Source organism: Danio rerio, chromosome 17, assembly GCF_052040795.2.
Source record: "Danio rerio strain M-AB ecotype USA chromosome 17, GRCz13ab, whole genome shotgun sequence".
NCBI classification, from domain to species: Eukaryota; Metazoa; Chordata; class Actinopteri; order Cypriniformes; family Danionidae; genus Danio; species Danio rerio.
This window is the reverse complement of record NC_141037.1, coordinates 48,751,342-48,763,370: the sequence shown is the minus strand read 5'-3', so window position 1 is coordinate 48,763,370 and position 12,029 is coordinate 48,751,342. Positions and strand designations below refer to the sequence as shown.

At 39.1% G+C, this 12,029-nt stretch overlaps 1 protein-coding gene across 9 annotated transcripts in view; it reads right to left on the bottom strand.

Annotated features, from left to right (window-relative positions):
* ktn1 (kinectin 1) overlaps positions 1–12,029 on the bottom strand; it is a 75,757-nt gene that overhangs the window by 21,283 nt on the left and 42,445 nt on the right. For 4 of the 9 annotated variants that reach the window (NM_001309329.1, NM_200081.2, XM_087288655.1 and 1 more), the window contains exons 19-25: positions 11,905–11,942; positions 11,691–11,781; positions 5,233–5,336; positions 4,003–4,072; positions 3,841–3,881; positions 3,464–3,554; positions 1,030–1,116 (exon numbers count right to left, since the gene is read on the bottom strand). In NM_001309329.1, coding sequence (NP_001296258.1) covers positions 1,030–1,116; positions 3,464–3,554; positions 3,841–3,881; positions 4,003–4,072; positions 5,233–5,336; positions 11,691–11,781; positions 11,905–11,942 — 522 coding nt within the window. Of the gene's footprint in view, positions 1–1,029; positions 1,117–3,463; positions 3,658–3,785; positions 3,882–4,002; positions 4,073–5,232; positions 5,337–11,690; positions 11,782–11,904; positions 11,943–12,029 lie in introns of all 9 variants that reach the window. The other 5 variants (XM_087288656.1, XM_087288659.1, XM_087288658.1 and 2 more) reach the window with 2 other exon arrangements.

The following is a 12,029-nucleotide window of genomic DNA, read 5'->3' as shown; positions in this document are numbered from 1 at the left end:
AGCACAACACACTCATGAGTGCACCCTATACTGACACTGAGGAGCAAAAATGAACAGATTAAAGTCGTTGTTTTTGTTGTACGTGCACTAAACATATTATTTTTGATTGATAATACTCCAATTGAACCACTGAAGGCTTGTGGTGTGTTTAAAGGATGTTTACAGTAATTTTCTGGAATTTGAACAAGCGAATTGGAGCGTTGCCATCTATGGAGAATGAGGGAGCTCTCAGATTTTATCTAATATATCTTAATTTGTGTTCCAAAGATGAACGAAGGTCTCATGGGGATTGTAACACCCTGAGGGGTGAACAACTATTAACAGAATTTAGGGTAACTGACTGAGGAGAGAGACATGGAGAGACCATAATAGGTGCAGGGAAAGGGAATGAACAAGATGGATGTAACCTGACTAGCTGAACAAAATGTGCATCTTTGAGAAAGTCATTTTGTCTGGCTTCCCATTTAAAAGTTCTTCCTGATCTTCTTTTGTCATTATAAAAACAGTCATTTGGATTGATATTTGGAGAGACAAACATTGGTGCAGAATAATGGAAATCAGGAGGTGATCGGCATGCCGGGAAAAAGGAAATCAAAAAAGGGCAAATCACTAATGAATGATCAAATGACACAATGGACATAAACTAAATGCTAATTTAAGAACAAAAGGGGAATAAAATAAAAATAAAAATAGCCGCACACTCATTTCACTGGTCTTGTTTAAAACTCAAAAACATTCAAAGACATTTTTTCTTTTTAATAAAGCAAACAGCAAGCTCCGGCCAAAATATACGGGCAAATTTAAAGCACATTCGTTTGCATGTTTGAAGCTGCAGACTATTGTCAGGATTTGACACAGCGCATCAGTAGCATGCAGCCGAGCAGTTGAGCGTAATGAAATGAGTATGCAGCCGTTCATGAGGAAGTTAAGGAGGAATGAGAACTTCACTGGTCAATAAATGGCAGAGGCTTATTGGAGATGCTTTGATTTGACTCTAGAGTGAAGTAGTTTGGGAGTTGTGGTGCGAACCTTGGCGCTCTTGGTGAGTTTTCCCTGAAGTATGGTCTCGGTGGCTGACAGCGCCTCCATAGCGCTCCAGTTTTTCTCCCGTAGCTCCTAGTCAGTTTCAGAGAAACACCACTTTCAGTTCAGCCTACACTCTTGCCAAACAAATGATTGTCCTTTCATTTTGGCATGAATTAAATCCAAGGCGCAGCCAAGGCACTTCCATGTACCGCTGTTTTACATAAATATTTTGGCTAAAAGAAACAGCCCTACCATTTTCAGGGTTTGTTATTTGTGTGTTGAACACATTCATAGAGTTTTCAATCAAAAGAGCAAAACCATCCAGGAATCCAACAATAATAGGAGGAACAAAATGGAAAAATGAAAATGTATCATGAAAAGTGTTCCGCTAAAAAGCATCCGAGCAAGCAAAGGAAACCAATTACATCATAGCAAATTTAAAATGAATGAATAAAATAAAACACATTCATAAACTATAATGAGTACACACAAGACCATCTAAAGCAGCTAATCTCAACCTTTCAATTATATTAAGAGGATGACAATAATTATACAGTAATATATCCTCATGCATGTATAAAAAGAAACTGAAGATTTTCAATTGTGAAACCTCTGTCAAAATGTCAAACTCTTTTCATATATAAAGGATCAGTAATCTAAACTTATTTTAATACTTAGTTGTTTAAAATTAAATCATTGCTTTGATGTCGCCAGTTTATACTTCTGCGTCAAATGCATGCAGTAGGCCTAACGTAAGTTTTACACAGTTGCATAGCTTTCTGCATAACCTGATGCGCATCTCTCAAAATATGTAATTACTTGTTGCGATGACACGGGGCACAAGATCTGTGATTGATCAGCTTAGTAGTGGTAACAAGTGTGGCCGAGGCCAAGAGAGCAGACGTAGCCTAGTAGAGATAGAGTGTTTTACAAGTGTTGAGTCCCGTGAAGGAGCTCCAGATGGATACTTTTGTTTTTTACTTTGTGATTCAAGTTGTTAAACGTTCGGTGGCTCCCGCCTTCCCTGAATGGGTCTTCTAAATTAGCATCTCACACATTTTCAACAAAAACCCAAAACACTGGCAAAGAAACTTGATGGTAAAACAAAAATCCCACTGGCTACTAGTGTTTTAAAAGTGTGATTGCAGAACAGAATGCTACATGCAAGATGTGCAATGTGAGGAACAGCGATCACTCGACGCAGAAGTATAACTCAGGCTTAAGTTTCCAGCTACGACCCTCTGGTTGAGATCCACTGAACAAAAAGGACCATATAAATTCAGCTAAAAATCTGTTCAACTAAAGAAGAAAAAAATAGATTGACCTATTTTTTGAATGAAATGAGTAAATTAACAGCAAATATACATTTTTGGGTCAACCACCCTTTTAAATGTCATACTAGTCCACCTTTGATCCAGAAACCTGCCCCAAATCTCTTTGCAAGGCAAAACTATCACTGAAGCCTAGTTCACACTACATGACTTAAGACATTGGAAGACAAGTGTGCCGTTCAGACAGCATAACTTGCTTATTGTGTCTTTAAATCACTGGAATGTCACACTACATAAATGATCCACAAGAGTCAAACACTACATGATATGGCAACAAATCTGTCACCCAACAAACTGTGTAGCACCCAAACAACAGCCATCCTAAAGAGCAGAACACCGCTGTGTATTGTGTGTAATGGCCGTGTGTGTAATTGAGTTTAATTGCTGTGTATTGGCCGCTGTGTAATGATGATGATGATGATGATGACATCACTGTCACAGAATGTTTGAAATCCTTCTGAAAGCGTTCAAGGGAGAGTTTGAAAGCCTCTTCAATCAGCTGATCTGCAAAGTTCAGCTGCTAGACGTGGCTTTAATACACTCAAATACACTCAATTTTGCTGCTTGTTCAAACTACTTATTTCAAATGAGCTGAACCAACAATTCTTGAGGTTTTTAGGACTACCTATTTGTTTTGTGTTCAATCCAATTACAAAAATGTGTAACAACAATCAAGTTAACTTAATCGCCAACGGCCAGTAAGGCCATGACTTGCTCTCACATTTGCTGCAGCTTGTTACTATATCTGACCCCATGTGGGGTAGAGTCGGTCGACTGGTCTGGAATATTTAGCATGCTAGATATTGGCTTTTTGTCAGCGAGCCTCTTTTGAAGCATAGTTCACACAACGACAAGCACTTACATATTTTTAAGATCAAAGCCCAATCTGTCGGCTTAAATTCCTGTAGTGTGAACTAGGTTTTACACACTAAAAAGTTTGTAAGGAATTTACTCTTCACAGGTGTACAGACACACAGCATGTGGTCAGGTTTACATTCTCTTTAGAATGTGCATTAGACAAGAAAATCTAAAGCTTGGATGCTACCCACTCGTTTACAGAAAAAGAAGCTGTTAGGCAAAAACAGGTTCAACCTCTTTCAACTTACATTGTTCTTCTTTCGATGAAGCTCCACAGATTCCCTCAACTCAAGCAGCTCTTCCTGAACATCAGATAACCGCTTATCCTTCTCCGCCAGCCTAAGGACAGATGTGTATATTATGAAAGGACATTATACTAGAAGGTGTTTGAGATCCACACAAACTGTAAATCAGGGATATCAAATTCAAGTCCTGGAGGGCCCTGCACAGCTTAGTTCCAACCCTGCTCCAACACACTTACCTGTAAGTTTCAAAAAAGCCTGAAGGACTCAATTAGTTTGATCAGGTGTGTTTAATTAGGGTTGGAACTAAACTGTGCAGGGCTGCGGCCCTCTAGGAATTGAGTTTGACATTCCTGCTGTAAATTAAAGAATGTGATTCTTACGCTGTTAATAATTCCTGACTGGGAGCTGCTGAAACAGTTTGCTTTAGGAAAAGGGAGACATAAATGGCTGCATCAATGCAAATGTACACCTGAAGTTTAGCATTAGTAGGTTGTTATAGTTTTTTCTTTGACACCGGAGTTCAAGTTCTTAAGCATTCTCACCTGCTTCGGTTGCATTTCTTTCTCCAATTCTCTCTGGAGTCTTTCAACATCCTGATCTTTGGCTGTTAACCTATGACATACAGATGCATCACTGAACTGCAGATTTCATACAGTTTCGTAAGATACTTTATCTTCAAATTACTTAATTAAGCTCTAAAATAATATTTGTACAATACAATAAATTTGTTTTATTTACAACCTATATAGAATGACACAACATCCTGTCCACTGTCTTGAATTAGTTTAAAAATCTGCTGTTTTGAACTCTTTATAGATTGTTAGCCCAATTTTCACCAAATTTGGCTTAGACCATGCTGCTAAAAAGTTAAATCAATAATACCTGATGTTTATTTGTGCGGTCCCACTTTATATTAAGTGGCCTTAGCTAATATGTACTTAAACAGGAATTAATAGTTTGTTACAATGTATTATTATTATTGTGTAAATACATGTATTTACTGTGTACTTATGCTTGATTAAATACATGTATGTAATTAACTTTTGTAACTACATTTGTAAATACACTGTTGACCATCCCTTACACCTTAACCCACCCTTAAACCTACCCATGCCACCAAACCTGTTCATAACCCAACCCCTATCCCAACTCAAAAGCCCCACAAGTGTTCTCAATTGCATTATAAACACAGTAAGTACATTGAATTTATTTTTTGATGTAAGTACATAGTAGTTTGGCCAGCGTAGAAATTAAAATGGTCGGGTCCGACCGAGTCTGGTTCTCTCAAGTTTTTTTTCTTCACTCTCCTATTGGTGAAGTTTTTTTTTCCCTCTCCACTGTCGCCACTGGCTTGCATGGTTCAGGATCTGAAAAGCTACTCATCGATGGATTTGCTCTTCAGTGTTTGGACTCTCAGTAATGACTTCAAACCTCACTAAACTGAACATAAACACTAAAACTGAACTACCCTGATCCAGTTACAATGACCATTTATGTGAAGCTGCTCTGACACAATCTACATTGTAAAAGCGCTATACAAATAAAGGTGAATTGAATAGTTAAGGACACTTAATAATGCTTCTCTCTACCTTTGCATTGCAATTATGTGGCTAAATTAATGGCAAGAATCCCACATTATTTTTACAATGTGATGAAGTCCACATTTTGAGGACTGGACAGGAAGAATAATAGTGCTTTAAAAACTGATTTTGCTCTGCATTTTCCATCTGCAATTTACTGGCAAATAAAATGGCCCATAGAGAAAAACATACTGAGCATGAAGTTCCTGGAGTTTAGCGCTCAAGTCTGAGTTTGACTCCTGAGTTTTCAGATGGGCAAGTTCAGCGGTTAAAACCTCCACCTGCTGCTGTAGATCCTGTGGACACATACACACACACATACGCACCAGTCTTTAACACATCATGTTAATGCATAAGCAAAACAACATCGAAGATCAGTGGATTTCAACCTGTGGGCCATGAAGGAATTCAAGCGGAGCCGCCAGCTGTTATTAATAAAAAAAATTATGTGTGTATATTATAATATGTGTAACATGTAGTCATAATTTGATGTATAATAAATGAGAAATAAGTAATAAATTGCTACTATGGGTTAACAATTCAATTACACAAATTGGTTTAATATCAAACTGCTACTTTTTTTTGAACTTCCTGCTTTGCTACTGTTCGGACGTCTTTGCCCACTGCTCCGCTCTTCGCACTCTTGCTTTTATATCTTATACCCTAATTTTAACTTGAGCCTATCAGCACAGTGCTCAAACAACACGGCTTGAAGATCAGCATCGATTCTACAAACTTTCTGGAATATAGCTATACCAACAAGAAAGGAATTACCGTCTAAACAATCCTCCCGCTACCAGCTATCAGCTGCTTACATTCCGGAGACGGGAAGACACGGCTGTGAAAATGCCTCTGGATCGGATTAATTCAGATTCTCACTGCTGTACAAACTGCCACAAACTTCTACAAAAGATTGCAGTTCTTGAAACGAAGTTGCTTGCGATCCGACCAGAACTTCAGCTTCATTGTGGATTCTCTCAGCACACAGCCGGTGAGTCCCATAAATCTGTTCCTGCTACTGTTTTGAGCACAGAAAAACAGAAAAGAACTGTTGAAAATGAGCATTGGCATAAACAAGGTGCGAGACCAAAGGGTACTCGAGGGGTCAGATCATACGCTGCCGCATTAGCGTCTTCTACCCCAAATACAGCTCGGACTCAAATACAGCTTCAGAACAGATATGAAGTTTTGAGTAATATGGGTGAAGAATCCCCAAATGTAGTCAGACAGAGATCGCATGATTCAGCAACTAATTCTGCATGGAACAGAGGCTCAAGGCCGACTAGACAGCGACATTCTGCTCCGATCGCACCTGAGATAAGAACACTAGTCGTAGGAGATTCAATTATCAAGAATTTCAGGAGCAGATCTACAATGACATACTGCTTTCCTCATGCAACAGTTTCTGATGTAAACAAAGAGCTTGAGGAAATTCTGAAAAAGCACAAGACGGCAAAACGGATTATCATCCATGTGGGGAAGAATGATATTCGGAAGGAACAGTCAGAACTGCTCAAGAAAGATTTCTCTGAGCTCTTGGAAACAGCTGAAAGATTGAAGGTTCAGCCGTTCATAAGTGGACCACTCCCTGCAAGAGGGACAAATATGTTTTCACGGCTTCTTGGTCTAAATGTATGGCTACAGAAAACATGTAACAAGAAAGGACTGAATTTTATCGACAACTTCAATCTCTTCTGGAACCAAAGACAGCTGTTTACATCAGACGGCCTTCATCCAAACAAACTTGGTGCAAAGGTGCTAAAGGACAATATTCTTTTCTCCCTCAATCATCCATCAGCTGTGTATGCCACTGAACTGAATTGCAAACACACACCTAGCAAATGTCCAGATGACCACAGGACTTCAAATCAGCTCCTGAGTGGACTTGTGGCTGACGAATCACCCAAGGACAGTGATAATGCCACGCAGCCAAAACACCCAATGTTGATAGAGACACTATCAGTTGCCCTCTGCTCAACACAGGCAGACTGTGACGCATCAGAACAGCATCAAGTCTCGTCGCTCAAAAATGATCCTCAGAAAAACATATTTCTGCAGACAGAATCTCCAGATGCACAGCCTCTGTCACCGGACACGTTCTCATTGTCACAGTGTTCACCACTCTTGGGTTTTTCAAAAAAGATGGAGGAACTGGTGTATGCTGGAACTAAACTTTCACACTCCATTGCCGCAAGCCCCCAGTTACCAACCAAAAAGCGGCCTGCTCCACTACCACCTATGAGCCCACCTGGAAGAGCCCTCCGATCACACCGCCAGGGCCCAAACAACAACGCCCCATCTTCAGCTGGTGAACACAAGAGCTCTCTGTGATGTGTGTCGGGGACCTGCTTAGATAACAGTGTCTTTATCAAATGTTTTCAGAACAAGCAGGAACCCAGTGTGTCTGTAGCTTTCTCTAAGCAGATATGTGTTGTGTTAAGTGACAGAAAACCAAAGACTTCATCAGGCCGTTTAGCAAATCATTCAAATCTGGTGTCTATTAAATGTAGATCTGAGACTACTATAGAAAAAACAGCTAAAACTGTTAAGTTAGCGCTTTTAAACATAAGATCGCTCAACAATAAGTCTCTTTTAGTCAATGATTTTATCAACACAAATTGCCTTGATTTTATGCTTTTAAATGAAACTTGGCTGGATGACAGTTGTAGCGCAGCAGTTCTGAATGAAGCAGCTCCTTTAAACTTTGACTTTTTGAGTGTTTTTAGAGTTAATAGGAGAGGTGGAGGCATTGCTGCCCTGTTTAAAGATGTGTATGAATGTAAACAAGTGTCATTTGGTGACTATCTGTCTTTTGAATATCTGAGTATAGCACTAAAAGGGTCTCCACGCATCTTACTGATCATTATCTACAGACCTCCAAAATATTCTCCAGCTTTTATTGATGATTTTACAGAGCTGTTATCAATAGTAACCTCTGAATTTGATTATTTTAGTATTGCTGGGGATTTTAATATTCACATTGATAATCCAGAAATCAATGCTGTAAAAGAACTGATGACTGTTTTTAACACTTTTGATCTGACTCAGCATGTTCAAGGACCCACACACAATCGTGGACACACCCTTGATCTACTTATAACTAAGGGTTTACACATTTCATCAACTGTTGTTAAGGATGTGGCACTATCTGATCATTTCTGTATCTTTTTTGATATATTGATCACTCCAGCTATTAAAGACAGATCTGTCTCTGTCAGAAAGAGATGCATAAATGAAAACACTAGTGAGCAGTTTATGAAGGCTATATCGCTAGCACCAAGTATATCTGCAGATTCTGTTGATTCTCTCCTTGATTTGTTCAATTCTAAAATTGAGAATGTCATAAATGACATCGCTCCTGTTAAAGTCAAGAAGATGACTGGCAGGCAAAAGGGATCTTGGACAAGGTCACCGAGAGTACAAATGATGAAAAGGCAGTGCAGAAAAGCTGAGCGTATGTGGAGAAAGACGAAACTAGTAGTCCATTATAACATCTATAAAGACAGTCTTCATGCCTTTAATATGGAACTAAACACTGCTAGACAGACTTTCTTTTCAAGCCTTATAAACAGCAACCTAAATAATGCTCGTACACTATTTGCAACGATAGAGAGACTCACAAACCCCCCCAGTCAGATTCCAAGTGAGCTCCTCTCTGAAAGCAAATGTAATGAGTTTGCTCATTTCTTCACTGATAAGATTAATAATATCAGAAAGGCAATCAGCTCATCCAATCAGTCAAGTTGTGTCGATATCAAACAAGCTCAACCACAACTTAAGAAATCAGACATTATGTCTGATTTCATGGCAATTAACAGCAAAATTTTAGAAGAGATTGTGCAAGTTATGAAAACATCAACCTGCAGTCTTGACACGCTCCCCACATCATTCTTCAAAACGGTGTTTACCTGTTTAGAAATGGATCTTCTAAAAGTGGTAAATGCTTCACTTCTATCAGGGATTTTTCCAACCTCACTTAAAACTGCAGTTGTTAAACCCCTCTTGAAGAAGAGCAACCTGGATAACACCCTATTGAGCAATTACAGGCCAATCTCAAATCTCCCTTTCATTGGCAAAATCATTGAAAAAGTTGTTTTTAACCAGGTCAACAAGTTCTTAAACTTCAGGGGGTGTTTAGACAATTTTCAATCTGGTTTCAGAGCACATCACAGTACAGAGAGCGCTCTTATAAAGATAATCAATGATATACGCCTAAATACAGATTCAGGTAAAATAACAGTGCTGGTATTGTTGGATCTCAGTGCTGCATTTGACACTGTCGATCACAGCATACTTCTGGATAGGCTGGAAAACTGGGTTGGGCTGTCTGGCACGGTCCTCAAATGGTTTAGATCTTACCTAGAAGGTAGAGGTTACCATGTCAGTATAGGTGACCATAGGTCGAGGTGGACACCCATGACGTGTGGAGTCCCACAAGGCTCGATTCTGGCACCTCTCCTGTTCAACCTTTACATGCTCCCTCTAAGCCAAATAATGAGAAAGAACCAAATCTCCTACCACAGCTATGCTGATGACACTCAGATCTACCTAGCCTTACAGCCTAATGACTACAGCCCCATTGACACCCTCTACCAATGCATTGATGAAATGAGCAATTGGATGTGCCAAAACTTTCTTCAGTTAAACAAAGAGAAAACTGAAATGATTGTGTTTGGAAACAAAGATGAGGTTCTCAAGGTAAATGCGTACCTTGGCACTAAAGGTCAAACGACAAAAAATAAGGTCAAGAATCTTGGTGTGACTCTGGAGTCAGATCTGAGTTTCAACAGTCATGTCAAAGCAGTCAGTAAATCAGCATACTATCATCTCAAAAACATAGCAAGAATCAGATGCTTTGTTTCTAGTGAAGATTTAGAGAAACTTGTTCATGCTTTTATCAGCAGCAGGGTGGATTACTGTAACGGTCTCCTCACTGGTCTTCCTAAAAAGACAGTCAGACACTTGCAGCTCATCCTGAACGCTGCGGCCAGGATTCTGACCAGAACCAGAAAATCAGAGCACATCACACCTGTCCTCAGGTCTTTACACTGGCTACCAGTTACATTCAGAATAGATTTTAAAGTATTATTACTGGTCTATAAATCACTAAATGGCCTAGGACCTAAATACATCACAGATATGCTCACTCAATACAAACCTAACAGATCACTCAGATCTTTAGGATCATATAAACTAGAAGTTCCAAGAGTTCAGTCAAAGCAGGGTGAATCGGCTTTTAGCCACTATGCCCCTCGCTGCTGGAATCAGCTTCCAGAAATGATCAGATGTGCTCCAACATTAGGCACATTCAAATCAAGACTGAAAACACATCTGTTTAGCTGTGCCTTTACTGAATGAGCACTGTGCTGCGTCCGACAGATTGCATTATCATGTTTTTCTCTTCTTCTTCATTCTTTCATATCACATTTTACCTGTTTTTATGTTTTGTTTTGTTTTTATGCATTTTTATTATTTGTTTTTATTTTTATTTTACTTGTTTCTTTTATTCTTGTTTATGTAAAGCACTTTGAATTGCCATTGTGTATGAAATGTGCTATATAAATAAACTTGCCTTGCCTTGCCTTGCCTACTTTAAAACGTATTTATTGCTGAACACATGGCTGTCAACGGGCCCAGTGTTCCAGTTCTTTGCTGGTTTTAACTGCTCCTCTGACATAAACTGATTTTCCATTACCAGGCTGAACGGTTCTGTTTGCTTAACCATTTAATTCCATGCTTATATGCTCCCATCAGCACAAAAATGGTTAAATTTTCCACTGCAGTGCTGATAACAAAACTCTTTAGAGTAAAATGAGTGTGATGTAAACAGTAATATGGACAACAATCAGATATTTTTTATTTCCTATTTTCCCCTGACATTTACTTAAATAGCTCACTTCCACTTAGCCACGTATGAAAAAATTGGTAGCCAGGCAACAGAGTGGCGATGCCACACAAACAAGCACGCTACAAGTCCAGAACGGTTTAGAAAGGTTGTCTGTCCATGACTAAAATCCAGGCCTAAAATGATTTGTATTCGTGCTGTGGAGTTCCAGGCTGGACAACTGAAAATATACCTGCCTGTTTTTAGAACCATTCGGCATAATAATGGAAACGCAAGAGACTCACAGAACCTGATTTGATAAGCAAACTGTGGTGCAGCTGATAAGATGTTTGCACAGGTTGTGGATGCCTAAAATTACCTCCCACAAAATAGACACATGTTAAAAAAAGTTATGATGAATTGGTAAAAAGAGGGTAAATTGGTTTTATCTAACTAACAGAAGCAACAAGGACACATTATTAAGGCTCTTTCTCTTGCAAAAGCAGCAAGCGATGCAATCGCCACACACAGGTGTCTGTTTCTACATGGTGAAAACATGCATTGCTAGATATAGACCTGGACAAAACTTCAATATTGCGAGAAAAATCTTTTTGGGCTTGGTGATCTGTTATGAACATTTGATGTTTATTCAAATCATTAGCAGTTTGTTCAATACAGATTGTAAGTTACCAACCCATCACAAATAGCAGGTGGACCATAGAAACACAAGCATGTTTTGTGTGGGCCGCAAGATAAAAAAGATTGGGAACCACTGATCTAGAGCAATGAAATATCTAAATGAGCAGTACATACAGAACACACTCACCTCTACTACCTTCTTTCTTTCGGACTCTTTGTTCACTGCTAACTGCAAACTTCCCTCGACCGATTTGATTTGTTCATCTTTCTCTTGAATCCTGCCAAAGTTGAAGCAATTCATCTCATGTTCGGCCTCGATTTTGTGCTGCTTTTCGTACATCAGCAAATGGCATTATTGTATAACTCAAATGAAAATCTCTAGACATGATTACGTGACTTACTTTAGCTGTAGCTCTTCTAATGCCTTTTCTGACACCGTCTGGGGAAAAAAATTGAGTGGAATGAGGAAGAACGTGAGTGGGCAGCTTTTGGCAGGGAATAAATAATGAATTTCTCTCCTCTACAT